Source organism: Lithobates pipiens, unplaced genomic scaffold (genome assembly GCF_037356315.1).
Source record: "Lithobates pipiens isolate NorthernLeopardFrog02 unplaced genomic scaffold, aLitPip1_a1.2 Scaffold_3, whole genome shotgun sequence".
In the NCBI taxonomy this organism is placed as follows: Eukaryota; Metazoa; Chordata; class Amphibia; order Anura; family Ranidae; genus Lithobates; species Lithobates pipiens.
The window spans coordinates 43,780,867-43,801,028 of record NW_027507790.1 but is presented as its reverse complement, the minus strand read 5'-3'; the positions used below and the strand labels follow the sequence as shown (position 1 = coordinate 43,801,028).

General features: G+C 39.1%; 1 protein-coding gene across 1 annotated transcript in view; it reads left to right on the top strand.

The window, feature by feature from the left end:
- The first annotated feature begins 780 nt into the window (after positions 1 to 780).
- LOC143940334 (solute carrier family 2, facilitated glucose transporter member 11-like) overlaps positions 781 to 20,162 on the top strand; it is a 47,427-nt gene continuing 28,045 nt past the window's right edge. The window contains exons 1-7 of the mRNA XM_077461582.1: positions 781 to 982; positions 3,388 to 3,486; positions 3,656 to 3,816; positions 6,394 to 6,518; positions 9,674 to 9,803; positions 15,230 to 15,378; positions 16,458 to 16,645. Coding sequence (XP_077317708.1) covers positions 959 to 982; positions 3,388 to 3,486; positions 3,656 to 3,816; positions 6,394 to 6,518; positions 9,674 to 9,803; positions 15,230 to 15,378; positions 16,458 to 16,645 — 876 coding nt within the window. The 5' untranslated portion in view covers positions 781 to 958. The remainder of the gene's footprint in view (positions 983 to 3,387; positions 3,487 to 3,655; positions 3,817 to 6,393; positions 6,519 to 9,673; positions 9,804 to 15,229; positions 15,379 to 16,457; positions 16,646 to 20,162) is intronic.

Genomic DNA, 20,162 nt, shown 5'->3' with positions numbered 1-20,162 from the left:
TAATGAGCATGAATGGGGCCTCCTATTCTGTGCCTCAGAGTGAGATAATAGAGGTAGGCTGGACTAGTGGAGCCGGCAATGGCTCTGCAATACATACACCAGTACAAGTGTGTAGCTACATGGGACAGAACATCTTAGGGAAGAACTCTGTCAGGGGACTGCCTTAATGTTTGATTCTTCACATGAATGCATCCTCGGCCTGGTCTTGGGCATTGGTGAGCATGCCTTCAGGGGAGTTCATCTCCTGGCATAGCCCAAAAACTCATGGGGGCATACAATTGGAAGTGGTCGGCAAGGATATGCCGCTGTACCGTACTGCCCCCCCACAAGCATGCTGCCTTTAGGAGGGTGTGTGGTATCTGAATGGCTGAACACCAGCCGCCTTGCACAGAAGTAAAGACCTGGAGCTGGAACTAGGCACAGGTTAGTGTAGCCATACTCTTTATTTATCTATTTATTATATCTATAACTTGTTGATCCTATGAATATTGTTTGTGGGAGTCTCCCAAAGACCTTAAAGTCATTTCAAGGGTACCTCTGGATTAAAAGGGTAGAGAAAAGGCCATCTTAGCGCGAATAAACAGTGCTTTACCCCACATCCTCCTAGTAATAAATACAGTTGCCTCATATTTAAACATAGTGGGTTTGCATTTCTGCATCACTATACTTACTCTGCAAACTTTCAGGTTCACTGATCTTGTGACGTTCTCTATGTAAGCGCCGTTAATATTTTGTCATACACCAAGCCTTTCTCTGTATCTCCACCCTCATTGTGGTCATTAGCTGCATAAATGTTTGTCTTTAGAGTGTCTTTAACACTGTGATTTATACAGTTTCTAGGTAGCAAGCAGGACCCTCTATCTTTGTGCCATTGGCTGATAATACATTTTGGCTGTAACTAGGGAAAATAAACTACTGGCTTTTTCATAGAAGAAAAATTCCTAGAAGTACAGATTCAATGATGTCCTCATCTTCAGAGCTGGTGAGTTCTTTCTTTTAATATGAAATATCATAATTTTTTCGTCATTATAAAATATGCACTACAACAATTTACAAATATAGATATAATATGGCAGAGGAATCCTTATTTTTTTTGCATAAACTTACCAACTGAAAGCTTTTATTTCTCTGTATTTTAATTTGTGATTTATTTCTTTATCATCGCATGAAATATGCTCCTTTTCCTGCTCTCCTCAATACACCCCTCATAAACACTCCCCATTATACCGGCTAAAAACTATTCGTAAAAAAAAAACCTCTCAAAATGGCTTTTACATAAAGACTATATTAAACTCCACAAAGATACTTACCGTATAAAGTTTGCAGATAATTTTTTTTTTTTTTTTAAATACCAAAAAATTGACTGTTAAATTTGGTAATAAAAAACCTGCGATTGCTATGCTTTTTTGAACAACACCGTAAAGTGAAAAAGGTATGTGCCATGCATGGAAAGAGGTTTTTAGACGTAAACATCAACATTACTTGGCAGTCACTTTATCTTCACACTGTATGAACTCTTGTACCACTATCTTCGTACCTCAATGTGTCTAGTGACCCGAGCTGTAGACTATATGTGCCATTTACTTGCATTATACCCCTTTAGTAACTTCAGACCTGGCAAAGTTTCAAAAGCTTTAGTTGAATAACTTAACATGATAACATTCATAGATGACAGTTCAACATGACTGCCCCAGTGTACCTGCATAGCAAAGAGTCCATTCTTGGCCAAGTTGCTGTGTTCAGGGGGGACTACAAGCCCCAACAATTTTCCTGGGCAGTGGGAACTCAGATTTCCAAACTCTGGCAGTACAGCAACAAGAAACCCCTAAGCCCTCCAGACCACTCCCCAGGATCTGGGTCTCCCTTTTATAGCACACAGGACTGGGGTGTCGGACCCAGGAAAAACCTACCACAAAAAGAATTGCGCCAAAGAACATGTGAAAAAACACAAAAACCTAAAAGGATAAATAGAACAACATAACAGCCGCTGCTTGTGACATACAATCAATATTATGCATAATCACTTGAAAACCTAAAAGTCAACAGCATCGCTCAATGTAAAGAATGCAATAAGATACCAAAAAAGTCATAAGATGTATGGAATGGAAAATTGGTGAATGAAAGTTCATAGAAAAGTCACATAAACAGTGCAAAATAAGCCAGAGTAGCGTAAGCGATCCTTTGAAGAATGATGAAGTCTTCACACAACAACGTAACCTCTATTCATCAGTAATGAACTCACCAAATGTAGTTGCCTCACATTGGCATGTTTTGCAGCAGAGCAGTTATCCATATAGGGTTAAAATCTTCAATACGCCACTTTCCAATAGGTACAATCAAAGTGTAGCACATTCACGTAGAGGGAAGATAAAAGAAAGCTCCAGAGAATTGAAGAGAAAGATCTGTTCTTGGGCATCCACAAATTACTTTAGTTTATCTTTCAGAACCAATGTAAAACTATGGCCAGTAAAACGTTGTCACCTCCTCTCCTGGCTCTGAAAATTCCAAATGTTTTCTCGTGGCTTTTATCCCGCCAGGTACTGATGAGGGTTTCGGGCCTGGTTCACACCTAAGTCGGTTGCAGTTGATGCATATTCTGGGTGCATTTTGCTTTTTTCACTACACATTTTTGATCCGTTGAAGCCTATCGAACCAAAAACAGAACCTGCTGGTACCTTGCCCTTTCCATAAAATGCACAGGTATGAACGTGACCCATAGGAAACCATGTTACATGGACTATATTGTGTTTCTGAAAAACTGAAAATGCACAAAAAAATGGATAGGTGTGAACCAGGCCTAAAAGCCACACAGAAAAGAACATGCTGGTTATGCAATAACTATAGAACTGCTGGTTAACTTAGAGAGGTAGTAAACTTTACTGCTGCCTTTTACCTATAGGTAAGCCTATAATAAGGCTTACCTAAAAGGAGTGTGAATATCTCCTTAACATGCACCGTTTAAGATATATTTACTGTACATGCAGCCAGTGAAATCACTGGTGCATGTGCTCAGAAGGAACGGCCGCCTGTGCAATTTCTTCAGAGCCCTGTGCCGTGACTGGCGGCTACCGCACGCGTACATGGGAGTGACGAACCCAGAAGAAACACCGGGGAAGATGTCAGACTTCTCAGCAGTGTGTGAGTGCCTTTGGAGGGCTTCGCTCTAAGGTAAGTATTTCATATTGAGCTAGTGTGCAATGCATACTAGCTCAATATGCCTTTGTCTCACAGGTTGTTTTTTTTTTGGGGGGGGGGGGGTTCCAACTCTTTAACCCAATGGAATCTATTGAACTCTAAAATATTAGTTTGGGGCGAATTGACCATTAACTTTATTTTCAGTCTACAAATCAGTTTAGAGTCATAATTTCAGTCTTTTTTCTATGACAGGTGCACTACAGGGGCCTGTTCCTGATGGTCTTTGTTCTAGGAATTGGAAGTACATTTCAGTATGGCTACCACTTGTCTGTGCTGAATTCTCCATCACCAGTAAGTATGACGCCAATCACTACAGATTAAAACAGCCATAATTTTTGATACTTTATGCTGGTATTTACCTGAATTTATAAATGAGTTTTAAGACACTTACATTTTTTACATCCAGTCACACTAAGAGCAACGTACTTCTCCTAACATTATATATTTTCAATGTCTCCAGTTCATCAAGCAATACATCAATGACACATGGTCGAGAAGATTCAAGACTGAGATTAGCGATGGGACACTTACATTGATTTGGTCTTTTGTGGTATCCATATTCAGTATTGGGGGTCTCATAGGTTCTACTGCATCTGCATATCTGATTGTGAGGTTTGGAAAGTAAGTATTAGAAGAAAAATGAACTGTTTTAGCCCTACCTCCCAACCGCTCTGCTGTGATTCCCCCCCCCCCCCAAAAGTGAAGGCCTACAGGTCCCAGCATGAACCCCTCAGAGCTAAAGACATGACACCCGCCGGCACCTGCATGGGAGGAGTCATATCAGCAGCCAGCAGCAGGGGTGTTCACTTTCCCAGGGCTCCAGTGTGTCGGACTGTTGGCAGGCTATAGGTGGCAAGGGGCACACTACATCTGGTGGCAGGCTATAGTTGAAAAGTGGCACACTGCATCTAGCAATAGGCTATAGGTGACAAGTGGCACATTGCATATGGTGGCAGACTACGGGTGAAAAGTGGCACACTGCGTCTGGTGGCAGGCTATGGGTTGAAAGTGCCACACTGCACCTGAAGGCAGGCTATGGGTAAAAAGTGGCACACTGCATCTGGTGGCAGGCTACCGGTGGATAGTGGCACACTGCATCTGGTGGCAGGCTACCGGTGGATAGGGGCACACTGCATCTGGCGTCAGACAAATGGTGGCAAGTGACACGCTGCATCTAGCCTCAGGCAATGGTGGCAAGTGAAACGCTGCATTTGGTGGCAGGCAATGGGTGGCAAGTGACACACTGCATCTGGCAGCAGGCAACTGTGGCAAGTGACAAGCTTCTTCTGGGGGCAGGCGATGATGGCACGCCCACAATTTACCATGATGTAGCATGCCGCAGGTCTTTTTACTCCTCCTGTGTCCCTCATTCTAAAGTTCAGAAGTTGGGAGGTATGTTTTAGCTAGAAGCGACTCACCAGGGGTCTGTGCCCACAGCTTTTGTTCACTTCAAACAGGTTTTGCATTACCCACACAAGGAGGTCTGAAAGTGGCCAGCTGTAGGTTAAATGTATCTGTCAAAGAATTCTGAATGATCTCAGAAGTGTCTCAAACTGATGTCAACTGATGCAATAAACACAAGTCTAAAGCACGCTGACACAGACCCTAAAGTATCCTAAAGAGCCTAAATTCTTTGAAGGAAAGATGTTATATATTTTAGATTAGATGTGGTGCCTATATTGGTTTTCGTTTTTTAGGCTTCTATTCACCCACTTTCCCCAGGGATCTGGCCAGTAACACACCTCTTGTATTATACGGACATCACTCTGGATAAAGTAGAACAGGGGGTAGATTTGGACTGCAGCATTATCTGTCTGGGGGGAGGGGAGTGTTAGTCGTACTAGCAGATTTAATACACTAACAAATTGAACCCGAACTCCAGCTAATACTTTATAATCCGTTACAACAAACAGTTCTTTTTCTTTTGGGATAACGATTTTACATATATAAATCAAAGCTGATAATTGTAAGCACCCCTGCCAGTGTAAATGCTCTGGCTCATCCCTGTAACTACAAGAGAGCTTTTCTGTTGAAAAGCAACAGACTTACTGGCTGGATCACCAGATACATATAGAAGAAAGAAAGCCTTTAAAAAGGAAACAAATACAGCCATCACATCTAAGAACTTGTAAGCTGCAATATAATAAATGTTTGCTTTTGGGTTTAATTACAGCTTTAACAACGATTTTTAGTATTGGAAAAATTGAGAATGGTTAGATTCTCTATCTGGATTATATTGGTGTTTCTGTAGTCATTGGGGAAATTTTCCCCTCACTTCCTGTATGGTCACCAAGACACCAAGAAAGTGAGCAAAACCTCTCCAACAGGGGTACATACAGAGGAAAGGATTGCCGCTACTCCTGACCAGCTCAGGTAAATAAATGATGAGAAGCAGCCTCAGCCTTCATGGGTTGCAAGAAAGAAATTTCCATGTTTCCCCTACCAACACAGACAGTGCTGACAGGGGAATCCCTCCTGCCATGCAATTGTCTGCTCCCAGCATGGGGGTGGGGTAAGCCATCCCCACTGGGAGAAGACAAAGATGATTATTGCTTGCAGCTATAGCAGCTGCTAGCGATAATCACAACTGAATCTGGCAGGCTCGTTTGACCCAAATTGATCGATTAATCAACTTGGTACATTCAGCCTGCCTACAATCAATTCAAATCTTGGCTGGTTCCTGGGGAACCGGCCAAGTTTCAAATGGTCTATGGCCAGCCCCAGTCTAAGTAGGGTGTGTGGTGTGGTGGAGACATGTAGACTGAGACTCCTCCTTATCATTTGCTCACCTGGGCCGGTCATGGATAGTGGCGATTCTTTCCTCTTTACATTTACTAGTCCTCTGGATAGATATTAGGATAAGCCTGTATCCCATGCTCTGGGGCACAGGGGTATGCTTTCGCCTCTACTTTGAGCAGCGCCAAAACCAATGTAACAGGGCACGGGGGTATGTACAGAATGTAAACATTTAAACAAGTATAGTGGTAGAGAGTAAGAATTTTAATAGTAGTAGTAATAGAATTGTACTGCTATCACTGCCACTGGAATAGGAAATCTACCCAACAGGTACACAGACAATAAAACCCGATAGGTATTCTAACCCTTTTCCACTCTGACATTTGGCAGCTAATGTTTGAAACATGTTTTAGCCATTGATGTATATCTGTGGTTGTTTTCTATTGCCCATGTGTTTTACAGGAAGAAGTGTCAGCTGGTCAATTCCATTCTTCCAATTGCCAGTGCTCTGCTTGTAGGCCTCAGCAAAGTAATGGGTTACTTTGAAATGATTTTGGTTGGTCGTTTCCTTTGTGGCTTTTGTTCAGGTCTGTATAAAACTTGTCACATGCTGTAAAAGAGTAAAGTTATAATAACCAAATGTTCTGATTCAATAGAGTTATTAATTCTTAAGGGTACATAGGATAGCTCCAGCCCTCTAGTACTATGCCCAGCCCTGCCAATTTAGCAGAGGGCCGGGAGGCAGAGAGGGAACTCTGAATTTCTGGGCACCCCCCTGTGCAGCAATTAAATTAAAGTCTCTGCCTCTTCTATATCAATCTGTCCCAACAGGCTGGGGCTATAATTTAATGGGAACTGCATTGCGGTACATTGCCGCACCTGCATTTAAAAGTCAATAAATGGTCCACTTTCTGCGCCTTGCCCCAGCTAAACAAATGGGGCTTGGGGTCATTTTTTTTTTTTTATTGCTGCACACTTGGCTCTTTTGGTGCCCTCTGAAGAGTGTATGTATATAGCCCTGTCTGGCTGTATTGTGACAGTTCTAGTGGGTGACTGGTGAACTCTGCATCCCAGCTGCCCTTTTTACCACCCAACCTGCTGCCCATCTGAAAGAGCCTGAAGCGCCCAGAACCTTTTAAATAACTACACATTTGTTTACCCCACTGAGGAGCGATCCAGGTTGAAGTGCTTTTCAGAAGGTGTTTGCCAGGCAGTGGAGAAGCGTTATATTGCTTCCCCACCACTTTATTTAACCCATAAAAACCTGCACTACTGTGCTATAAGTGCATGCACTGTATGAAGTTTTGGGAGGCTTTGTTAAGTGGAATGGGTGGCATTTGGCCACCAAGGTATAATGAACCCCACACTCTGTTTTACCCAATTCTGAACTATGTACAGTATCTCACAAAATTGAGTACACCCCTCACATTTTTGTTAATGTTTTATTATATCTTTTCATGTGGCAACACTGAAGAAATTACACTTTGCTATACTGTAAAGTATTGAATGTACAGCTTGTATAACAGTGTAAATTTGCTGTCCCCTCAAAATAACTCAACACACAGCCATTAATGTCTAAACCGCTGGCAACAAAAGTGAGTACACCCCTAAGTGAAAAAAAATGCCAAATTGGGCCAAAAGTGTCAATATTTTGTGTGGCCACCATTGTCTAATCGGATGTGGCCACTGGTCCTAAAATGTATGTGTTGATATCAGTGGTAACAAGACCAGTTGAAGACCAACAATGAGAGGGGTTTCATCAGAACTCGAAGGGGGGAGCAGACTGTGAGACCATGAAGTGAGGTAGATCCTCTAGATCAGAGGTCTCAAACTGGCGGCCCTCCAGCTGTTGCAAAACTACAAGTCCCATGAGGCATTGCAAGACTGACAGTTACAAGCATGACTCCCACAGGCAGAGGCATGATGAGATTTGTAGGTTTGCAACAGCTGGAGACCCCTGCTATAGATAATCCCCTCAAAAAAAGCTATACATTTTTTATTACATTGGTTGTTATTTTTACCACAGACCCACAGTAAAATTTTAACCACCTGATCTAACAATATGATCACAAGGAATGATATTCCGTGTGGTTAGTGGATGTGCCATTTGCATATTACTGATCACAACCAAACAGATTATCAAACTGCACTGATCCAAAAGTTTCAATAGACCAGGCCTTTTTATGAATTACTGTAATGAGTAATTCCATAAAGCTTAAAGGGGTTGTAAAGGAAAAAATATTATTTCCTAACTAGCTTCCTTTTACCTAATGCAGTGCTCGTTCTATAAACTCTTCCATGGATTTCCCTTGCAAATGTCCTTTTTTCTTCATTAAAATGCTCACTTCCTGTTACACTGTATGTAACTACACACCATCAGGTGAGCCGTTCTGCCTGGTGGTGAGTGTCGTGCTTGCCCCACCGTTGGACTAGAGGAGTGTGTCAGAACGCTGTCTGCGTTGAACACAGAGACAGTGTGTTAGCAGGCGCTTATATCACACAGCAGTGCCGCCTCCCTTGGCTTAGTTTCTATTCTTCACTGGCCCACCTTGACTCCGCCCCCTTGCTGCCTGGAGATTTGGAATCCTATGCTCGACATATATCGTAGTATATTTTTAATATAATTATATTTTATAATTAAGTAAAAAATACACAAAAAAATTGTTATTGTTATTTAATAAACAACTTACAAAAAATATTTATGAAAACACTATCAATACCTTATAATGTATATAGATTGTGCAGATGCATAAATGGTGTGCATTTTAATTTTCTTCATATAAATTAAAGTAAAAGAATTAATAATTTTAATCAATCGAATAAATTAAATCATTTGCTTTTTTTTCCAATAGTTTATTATTTATTTTTTTATTATTATTTTACTTATTATTAGTGATTTTATTTTTCTTATTTCATCATCTATGCATCCCCTTAAATTATACCAGTCATCTGCATTGTTTATATTAAATTGTTATTTAATTATTTATTACTTTAATTATTAGTATCGTTTTGGGGTTTTTTTCATCAACTATGCCCTTATTGTAATTTATAAATCAATGTAATGTATAACTGGTATCTAAATTTTTTAAATGAAAATAATTACTTTTTTCAATATAAGCACCTGACAAGGAATAATTATAAGGGAAAACATGTTTTCCTTTATAACCCCTTTAATCAACAGCTTCTTTTAACCAAGAACTAATAGTAGTATAATACACATCCTACAATATTAAAGAGGCTTTCTTCAAACAACTTTTGGAAGATAAAGGTTTTACTTGATGCAGTATATAGCATTTCATGTCTATTGATTGCTATAACTGGGCCGTACTGCAGTGGGTTTTTTTTTTTTTCGGTTCTACATCTTGAGAAAGCAACTATTCTACTTCATTAATCATTATATTATCTCCTACAGCCACACAATAAACAAATCAGTATAGAATCTCCATTCAAATGTTAATTTCAAGGGACAGATTGGATGGATTCAAGACTACTGATGGCAGTACGAAAGTCCCTGGAGTGTAATTAAAAATATATCTATATTCAGCTCTGTTGCTTAAAAGTGTATACTTCACAAAGAGGTTGCTTTTTCACTTTTATAGTATTTGAAAATAATGTATCATAAGATGAATCTGTCCTGTGACTGTCTTCTGAGAATGTCTTAAAAATGAACTGTTTAGAATTTCTGACATAGCAATAATGTCTGCTAAAATTTCCATCAAAGTCTCTTGTATGTCCCACTCAGGTCTGGGAATTAATATTCACGCTCAGTACGTGGGAGAGACTGCCCCCCGCAAACTGCGTGGTTTCATCAATGCCACTGGGCCCATGTTTGTAACTCTGGGCAAATTGTGTGGCCAGATTGTTGGACTCAGGTAATGCTTCATTATTGTGACTGGTATAGTAAGTGATTGTAAAGTCAGTTTTTGTAAAATAGTTTTCTTTTCTTTTTTTTTTTTTAATTAAAATAACAAACATATTATACTTTACCTGCTCTCTGTAGTTGGTTTTGCACAGGGCAGCCCATATCCTCAAAAACAAAAGGGAAAAATACTGCGCTAATATAAAAAATAAAATCTAATCTGAATATCTAAAAGCAGCATTAGTCTGGTGTGATACACACCCATAAACCGTATAAAACAAAATGTTATAACCGCGCTCTACCATATACAAAATCCTAGTGAAAATCAACTAACATCTAATAAAATTAAAAGTAAAAAAAAATAAAAATAGTAATAATAATAATAAAAAACAACGTGATATGTAAACACAACTAGTGTGTGTACACTGTAAACAATTAAGATCCAGTGCAAATAAGTTCATACACAGTATAAACAATTAAATTCAAACAAATAAATAGGGAGAAATTCCTTGAAATAAATATAAATAAATTCATGCAATTAATGGAAATTCCTTGAAAAGCATGATACACTAAATATGTAAACAATAACATGCACCCAAATAATATATAAAGTGCTCAGAGAGAATGCGCAAACAACAATTCCTATAGGAATATAAACACACGTGCCTAGTAAACATACACAAATAAATGAATAAATTAAAATATAAAATATAAGCGTAAAAAAATTAAAAGTAAAAAAAAATAAAAATAGTAATAATAATAATAAAAAACAACGTGATATGTAAACACAACTAGTGTGTGTACACTGTAAACAATTAAGATCCAGTGCAAATAAGTTCATACACAGTATAAACAATTAAATTCAAACAAATAAATAGGGAGAAATTCCTTGAAATAAATATAAATAAATTCATGCAATTAATGGAAATTCCTTGAAAAGCATGATACACTAAATATGTAAACAATAACATGCACCCAAATAATATATAAAGTGCTCAGAGAGAATGCGCAAACAACAATTCCTATAGGAATATAAACACACGTGCCTAGTAAACATACACAAATAAATGAATAAATTAAAATATAAAACATAAGCGTGACAGTTCGTCACATAGAAATATTCCTCCAAAGAAAATTCAGTGTAGATTCAGTGTAGAGCATAAACTTCCTTCACCACCACCGTGCTAATCGATAGTAATAATGCGCGCTTACCAAATCCCAAAACAAACAGGCATGTAAGTCAGGAATCTCAAAAGATCATCACACCAGGACAGCATCTCATCTTTCCAAACGGTGGGACCATTCATAGAATATAGATAGAAACTCCCATAGCGTAAATCCGTAAATAAAATCTTTTATTAAGTCATAGAAAACATACTCACAAACATAAAAAGTCAAATCAGCGTTAGATGCCGGCCGGCAAAACGAGCGCCCTGTACCCCAGACGACGTCATATATGACGAAATGGATGTAGGGTGGTATCGATGTGCTTGACGCTATCACGTGACATTTGGGCGCTCGTTTTGCTGGCCGGCATCTAACGCTGATTTGACTTTTTATGTTTGTGAGTATGTTTTCTATGACTTAATAAAAGATTTTATTTACGGATTTACGCTATGGGAGTTTCTATCTATATTCTATGAATGGTCCCACCGTTTGGAAAGATGAGATGCTGTCCTGGTGTGATGATCTTTTGAGATTCATGACTTACATGCCTGTTTGTTTTGGGATTTGGTAAGCGCGCATTATTACTATCGATCAGCACGGTGGTGGTGAAGGAAGTTTATGCTCTACACTGAATCTACACTGAATTTTCTTTGGAGGAATATTTCAATTTGACGAACTGTCACGCTTATATTTTATATTTTCATTTATTCATTTATTTGTGTATGTTTACTAGGCACGTGTGTTTATATTCCTATAGCAATTGTTGTTTGCGCATTATCTCTGAGCACTTTATATATTATTTGGGTGCATGTTATTGTTTACATATTTAGTGTATCATGCTTTTCAAGGAATTTCCAACAATTGCATGAATTTATTTATATTTATTTCAAGGTATTTCTCCCTATTTATTTGTTTGAATTTAATTGTTTATACTGTGTATGAACTTATTTGCACTGGATCTTAATTGTTTACAGTGTACACACACTAGTTGTGTTTACATATCACGTTTATTATTATTATAATTATTACTATTTTTATTTTTATTTTTTTTTATTGTTTTATTGTTTTATTATTTTTTTTTTGCTTTTAATTTTATTAGATGTTAGTTGATTTTCACTAGGATTTGGTATATGGTAGAGCGCGGTTATAATATTTTGTTTTATACAGCCCATATCCTCCTCTTTTCGGTCCCTCTTCTGTGCTCCTGGCCCTTCCCTTCTGTTGATTGCCCCCACAGCAAGCAGCAGAGCTGCATCTCTAAGTATTCATTCAGACACAGAGCTGTGGTTCAGCCCCGCTCTTTCTCTTCTGATTGGCTAACTGAGTTTGACAGCAGCGGGAGACAATGGCGCTGCTGCTGTGCCTTAGACAATTAGGAGGGAGAGTCCGGGACGGATGAGGCACTTCATGGACATTGCTGGAAAGAGATGGGGCTCAGGTAAGTATTAGGGGGGCCCCCCCGGCTGCTACACACAGAAGGTTTTTTATCCTTTTTTTATATACAGTATAATGTTTATTTCAGTTTTCAAAAAGAAAGGTTTGACATACACTAAATAAAAGAGGAGGGGCATATAACGAAGGGTAGTGAACCATGAATCACCGGTCTGCAACATTAAATTCAGAAAAGCCTTTAGTACATACAGACATAAGCAGCAGTTGATTCCAACTTTTGTAGACCATATAGAAAGCTTTTTATCTTAATGCTTAGAATGCATTAGGATAAAACCTTCTGCCTTTACAACCACTTTAAAGCGGGAGTCCACCGGGACTCCGCGTTTTTATTTTTTTTTTAAAAGCCAGCAGCTACAAATACTGCAGCTGCTGACTTTTAAATAGTGACACTTACCTGTCCAGCGCGCCCGCGATGTCGGCACCCGAAGCCGATCGCTCGCTCGTGCCGCCACCATCTTGGGTATGGGAATCAGGAAATGGAGCCTTTCGGCTTCATTTCCCGGTTCCCTACTGCGCATGCGCGAGCCGCGCGGCGCAATCCGGACGGTCCCCGCTGCCTCTGGGAGCTGTGTGTTTCCCAGCAGGCAGCGGGGCACTTGCTGAAGGGGGCGGGCGCTTGCGGAAAGGGGCGTAACGTACGCCCCTTTCCGCAGAGAGCTAGCCCGGAAGTGGGTGCAGTTACCTGGATTATCCAGGTAACTGCACCCCCCTCCCCCCTGAAAGGTGCCGATTGTGGCGCCGGAGGGGGGGGGATTCCGATGAGCGGAGGTCCATTTTAGGGTGGACCTCCGCTTTAAGTTTATCTAGTAATGTAGCTAAAACATAAATTGTAAACAAAACAGGAATGTGAAGTTTTTAGACAGGTGCCTTAATTTAATATATTAAATGCATTTTTCTGTATTCAAATATATGTAAAAAATAGCTTAGTGCTTTAGCTGGTCCCCAACATCATATTCTCATTTAAAAGTATTGAAACCACTCAATTGCCACAACTGTAATATTTGAGGATAGGAAGAAAAGGGAGAGCGTTAAATAATAGGACTTTAAAGGCAATTTGGACCACATGAAATATATAAAAAATATAAACTTTATTTGTACAATACAATGAAAAGGATTTGTCAAAAGCAAAAAATATGGAGCTAAAAACATGTGTTTACATATGTGTAAAATATAGGCTACATAGGCAAAATACTATAGAAGTGAATTGTTACACCATATCCGATGAGTGAGCCCCTGTGCGTCAACGCATTACACTGGATTGCTTTATCAGGACACCTGTAGGGGTAGTTTGAGGAAAACAGGTCTCATTGTATTAAAACAAAATATACATCATATTTCCATACATCTCATCACATATGTAAAGTATAAGCTATAAAACTCATAGGCAGTATAATCAGCTGGGTTTGTATTCACCTTGTCTGAGTCAAAACACATAGACAAGGAGCTCCCTGGGTGGACACCAGGCAAAAGTACAAGCCAGAGGTTCTGATTCCCATGTATATTAATGTAAGCAAAAGGCTATCGTAATAGGGGCAAGTGACCATAATTACTCCATAGAATGGAATATATAAACAACTAAGATACAATAGGATACAGTAAAAAAGAGAAACAAAAAACGTACTCAGCATTCCGACCCAGCACCCATTGGCCGAGGCAGAGGTTACCCGCCCCTTTAGGCAAGTCCCCTCGCTCGGCCTTTGCCTGGTGACATAAGAAGATGTGGATTAGTCTTTGTGCCTCTCCCTTCTCCTTCTGTCATTTTAAACTACCCCTACGTATGTCCTGATGAAGCGAGCCAGTGAAAAGCGTTAAAGCATAGGGGCTCACTCATCTGATATGGTGAACAATTCACTTCTATAGTGTTTTGCCTATGCATCCTATATTTTACACATATGTAAACACATGTTTTTAGTTTCATGTTTTTGCTTTTGGCAAATTGTTTTTATTGTATTGTACAAATAAAGTTTATACTTTTTATATATATCATGTGGTCCAAATTGCCTTTAAAGTCTGATTCTTCAATGCTCTTCCTTTTCTTCATATTCTCATTTAACTTACATGTGCATGCTACAACTTATTTGATATTGATTTTTAAAACATAAAGTAAAATAAAAGTTTCGGCATTGCCAGTATCAAAAAAAGGTTCCAGATAAAATTGTTGTGCTGGTTACAGAATAGCAGTCAGCTGGATTGACTAGAATAGGGCAGAGTAATTTTTCTTTCCTGCAGCTTTAAAAAAAAAATTCTATGTAAATCTTTATGATTACATAAAAACAAACAAAAAACAAGAAGTTAAAATAAACCTATACTGTGTCTACATCTACTAAACCAAGGTCCTCCTAAATACCATCTTCCAGAATGTGCGATAAGTAATATGCTCGCTCCATATACCTGTGCTCAGTGTCTGAGCAATTTATAGCCATGCCTGCTGTAACTGCAAGGGTTCATCTTTACAGATACAGATGTTCAGAAAAGCAGCATTTTTATAGGAACCTTCATAGGATACATCAGCGTAATGAACATTTTAAGATACAATGTTGCAGCATATGTTGCTTTGTATCCTAGTTTAGTTTAGCAGCTGTGAGAGCAGTAAATATTAGTAATCATTATATGTAGAAAAACTATTGTAGGAAGCTTTCATGCTGCGGAAATTAAAATCTAGTCTTAGATGTAAATCATATACAGGTATTGTAAATAGCTGTTTGCTCTTTTTTTCTATGCTACTTTATATTCTTTCTGGCTACATTTTGTAAAAAAAATTTATGTACAGTATACTCCTCTTAATAATTTTAAATCCACATTTTACTATATTTCATGCAGAGAGATATTTGGGACAGAGTTTCTGTGGCCTCAGGTTCTGCTGTTGAGTGGCATTATATCCTTTGTTCAGATGGTTGCCCTGCCCTTCTTTCCAGAATCTCCAATCTACCTACTACTTGAGAAGGATGACAAGGAAGCCTGTCAGAAAGGTAACATCCAGCTGTAGCTACTAGTTCAATGGTAGAACTATAGGAATACAAGCACAAAGCGTGTCTATGTTACAGCAAATACACATATAAGCAGGAAACAGTGTAAGGGCTCATGTAAATATAGACTATGTTGATCGCCGGCCACAGGAAAACATGACAAAATTGTGTCGCAATTTTACCACGTTATGCAACCGGCAGTCAAAACTTTATTTTCCTAAATGTGATTCTTCCACGTTCAGGAGCAGGAAGTTGAGGGAGATTGAACCTCTCCCAACCGCAGCAGCTTCTAAACTCTTGTAAAAGCATATGTGTACATGGACACATAGGCTTTTACAGAGTTGAGTTTAGGACTTCTGGCAAAAAAACACCAAAAGCTCCTAAATTCAAGTTTAGAAGCTGTAGCATACATGAGCCCTTAGGGTTACTGTATAGGAATGGATAGGGATATAGCATTGATCTCCTGCTGCTCTGTATCCTTTATACTTTTCAAGGGAATTTATCCTTAGCCTAGTGAATGAGGTGAAGCTCTGCTGACTTCCTTCATACATCCAAACATTTTTTTTCCTTGCCAATGACTGAGTATTCTTTGCAAAATTAATTTTCATCACATTCACTAAGCCAAGGGATACATTTCTTGCAAAGAACAAATTCTCTTGCAAAGTGGACAGCCTATACATGCCTTTACTACATCAACTCCAATGTGTTACTCCTCACTTATACATCAGTTGTGGAGTGATAGGGAATAGGTAGGAGAAGGTCATGGCATTGCTTACCACATTCAGTTCCCAATCAAGTCAGCTGGAAGGAAATCCTTTTACATAACCACTGAATATTGGATTAGTTGGTCTGATGCACATCTGAAACATTCTGTACTTTTAGAGAGAGTCTTACATATTGGAATGTCTGGCTTCTTTGCCCCTCATATGGCTCTTCTTGAACCTCTCCAATTAGCACCACTGGTCATTTGGAGGTAGCATATTCCCATACATTTTTATTAGACTAATCTATTCAGTATATTAAAGTTGAATTTGTTTAGTCCCAAACATACTGTATGTTTTAATTTTTTCTTGTTTCTTTAGCGCTTAAGCAGCTGTGGGGAGACAGAGACCATCAAGCAGCCATTGAAGAAATGTTAAAGGAAAAAACTACCAGAGGGAAAGGTGGAAGGATGGGTATCCTGGAGCTGTTACGTGACCCATCCCATCGCTGGCAACTGTGTGCTATGATTGGCATGATCCTTAGCTTGCAACTTAGTGGAGCCAGTGCAGTTGAGTATTGTTATGATACCTTGGGATTACAATTTCAGTAGAAGAAATATTAATAACTAATACATTGGAAATCCTGCCAAAACTTTTGTAAAGTTTGAAATAGTGTTGAGAACAATCTCCCAGCAAACGATGTACCATTTATAAGGAAAGTGAAGGAAGTCTGTTCAGCAGATAGAAATCCAAATCTGACAGAGATTCTAACTTTTTCCAGCATTAACAAAAAAGCTGCAAAAAGTTTGCTCACTTCCTGTTCTTGACCTCATATGGAGTGAGGGTAAATCTATCTGAAGGAGAACACAGACATCAATGAAAACCTGACTTTGAATTTAAACCTCCCAATGCTACCCAAAACTAAAATTAAATGTTCTGGCCAAAGTTTTGTTTTATTGCAGCCCCTAAAGCCAAATCTTTATTTTAGGTTTAGATTGTCCGTTTATTTTATTTCATTTATGATCAATTAGGAAGATATACTTTCACTTTCTGTTCTGGATAAGCAACAAAAAAAGAGAGGAAACCTTTACAAAGTTAATGCAATTCCCTTTTAGACATATTGTAAATACGTTTACCAAGTATACAAGTTTTTTTCTAAATTCACCACCTCCCAGAATTTAGAAAGAAATTATTAGAAAGGCACAGAATGGGAGTTTTTAAGTGCTTATTAATCAGATTTGAAACAAAATATACATAAAAAAGAATTTTTATTTTGTATAAACATTGTTTAAACGTCACATTTTTAAAACCAACACAAATTCATACGGTCGTTGTACCAAAGTTTCCGCTCTACATGATTCGCCAGAACTGTGGCTTCTACAGGAGAATTATAAGAGTTTGTATACAACATCACCTTAATTGAATAAGAAAGCATTATAGGTTCATATATAGATAGAGACCTTAATGGTCTATAAATCACAAAACTTAAATTTACATATATACATATACAAACAAAATATAGTCATATATATATATATATATATATATATATATATATATATATAAATAAAATAGAATTTTATATACAGCTTACCTGTAAAATCCTTTTCTTGAGAGTACATCACGGGACACAGGAGCTTCATTACATAGTGGGTTATATAGGCACCTCTGGTGATTGGACACTGGCTAACCCCCAATTAAGGAGAATTCCTCCCCTATATAACCCCTCCCATATGGGAGGCACCTCAGTTTTGTAGCAAAGCATTAAGAAACCACGTAAAACCCCAAGAAGGGCGCAAGATGTACTCTCAAGAAAAGGATTTTACAGGTAAGCTGTATATAAAAACCCTATTTTCTTGATCATACATCACGGGACACAGGAGCTTCATTACATAGTGGGATGTCCCAAAGCAATGCTCAGTTTGAGGGGAGGGAGACACAGATCACAAATATATAGACCGCCATGGACCAAAGGATCTAAACTGCAGCCTGCAGAACACTGCGCCCAAAGGTGGTATCCTCTTGCCCTCTGACATCCACCTGATAAAATCTGGTGAATGTGTGGACTGATGACCAAGTTGCAGCCTTACAGATCTGAGCCAGGGAGGCCTGGTGATGCACTGCCCAAGAGGCACTTACAGCCCTAGTTGAGTGCGCTTTCACTTGAAAAGTAGGACTCTTCCCCTTTACACTATAGGCCTAAAGAATAACTTGTCTAATCCATCTTGAGAGAGTGGATTTTGATGCCGCATGGCCCTTCTTAGGGCCTTTCCGGCAAAATAAATAAGCAATCAGTCTTCCTTATCTGAGCAGTTGCCTGGAGATAGATACTGATTGCCCTTACTACATCTAGAGTGTGCAGAGACTCTTCTTCTGCGGACTGTGGTTCCGGAAAAAAGGATGGTAGGATTACATCTTGATTCAAATGGAATCCTGAAACCACCTTAGGCAGAAAGGACCTATTAGGACGCATCACTACCTGGTCCTTATGAATAATTAGATAAGGTTCCTTGCTCGAGAGAGCTGGCAGTTCTGACACTCTTTTAGCCGAGAATATGGCTATCAAAAAAAGCAATTTTTTGTCAAAAGAACTAATGAAGCCTGATGCAAAGGTTCAAATGATTGCCCTTGCAATGCCGAGAGAACCAAATTCAGATCCAGTGGGCATACCGGAGGTTTGACTGGCGGACTAAACCGCATAGCCCCCTGGATGAAAGCCCACACAAGGGAATGTGATGCAAGTGGCTTCTGGAAAAACACTGACAAGGCCGAAATCTGCACCTTGATAGTGCTTACGGCCAATTTTATTTCTAGGCCTGACTGGAGGAAAGCCAAGATCCTGCTAATGACATACTTTCTAGAATGCCATCCCCTGGGTTCACACCAGGAAACATATGCCTTCCAGATTTTGTAGTAAATAAGCCTGGAGGCCGGCTTTCTGGCATTGACCAGAGTAGAAAGGACTGGCTCCGAAAGTCCACGATCTCTCAGAATGTGGGTCTCAGCAGCCAAACCGTTAAATTCAGACTGTGTAAAGCAGGATGGTAAATTGGACCCTGCGAGAGAAAATCTGGCCGGAGAGGAAGGATATATATATATATATATATATATATATATATATATATATATATATATATATATATGTGTGTGTGTGTGTGTGTATATGTAAATTTAAGTTTTGTGATTTATAGACCATTAAGGTCTATATTATGAACATATAATGATTTCTATTCACTTATAGTGATGTTGTATACAAAGTCTTATAAGGCTCCTGAAGAAGCCACAGTTCTTGTGAAACATGTAGAGTCAAAACTTTTGTACAATGACCGTATGAATTTGTTCATGTTGGTTTTAACAATATGTGAATTTTAAACGATGTTTATATAAAATAAAAATTATTTTTTTATAAATATTTTGTTTCAAATCTGATAATACGCACCTAAAATTCCCATTCTGTACCTTTCTAATGATTTCTCTCTTAGGCCCCTTTCACACATGCGGATGGTATGTCCGTATTTCATCCATCCGTTTGCGGATGAAATACGGGCCATACATTCATCCCTATGGGATAGCGGGTGTCTGCGGATGAGCATCCGCAGACACCAGATTTCGTCCGCCTCCGCAACTGTCCGATTCTGCAGATGGAGGAAAATCCTATTTTTCTTTCCGTCTGCAGAGCGGATCGGATGAACACGGACACACGGTCCGTGCTCGTCCGATCCCCATAGAGGAGAGCGGAGAGCTGACAGGGCGGTCCCCGCACAGTGTGCGGAGACCGCCCTGTCCGCAGCCGGCTCAGCGGGGACAACAGAGCGATCCCCGCTGAGCGAGCGGATCATCACGGGGCGGATCTTTACTGATCCACCCCGTGTGAAAGAGGCCTAAGACAGTTATCACTGGAACATACACCAAAGTATATCCCCACTGGAAGATACGCTGTACCTTTTTGTTCTGGTGACATATGTAAAATTTGTTATTTCCCATTAGTTTTTGTTTTTCTACCAGTAGTCGCCAGGACGAATAATTTGGCTATATATACAATTTAAAACTCAATAAACTGCCTCTTCCCTATACCAGTTTCACTTA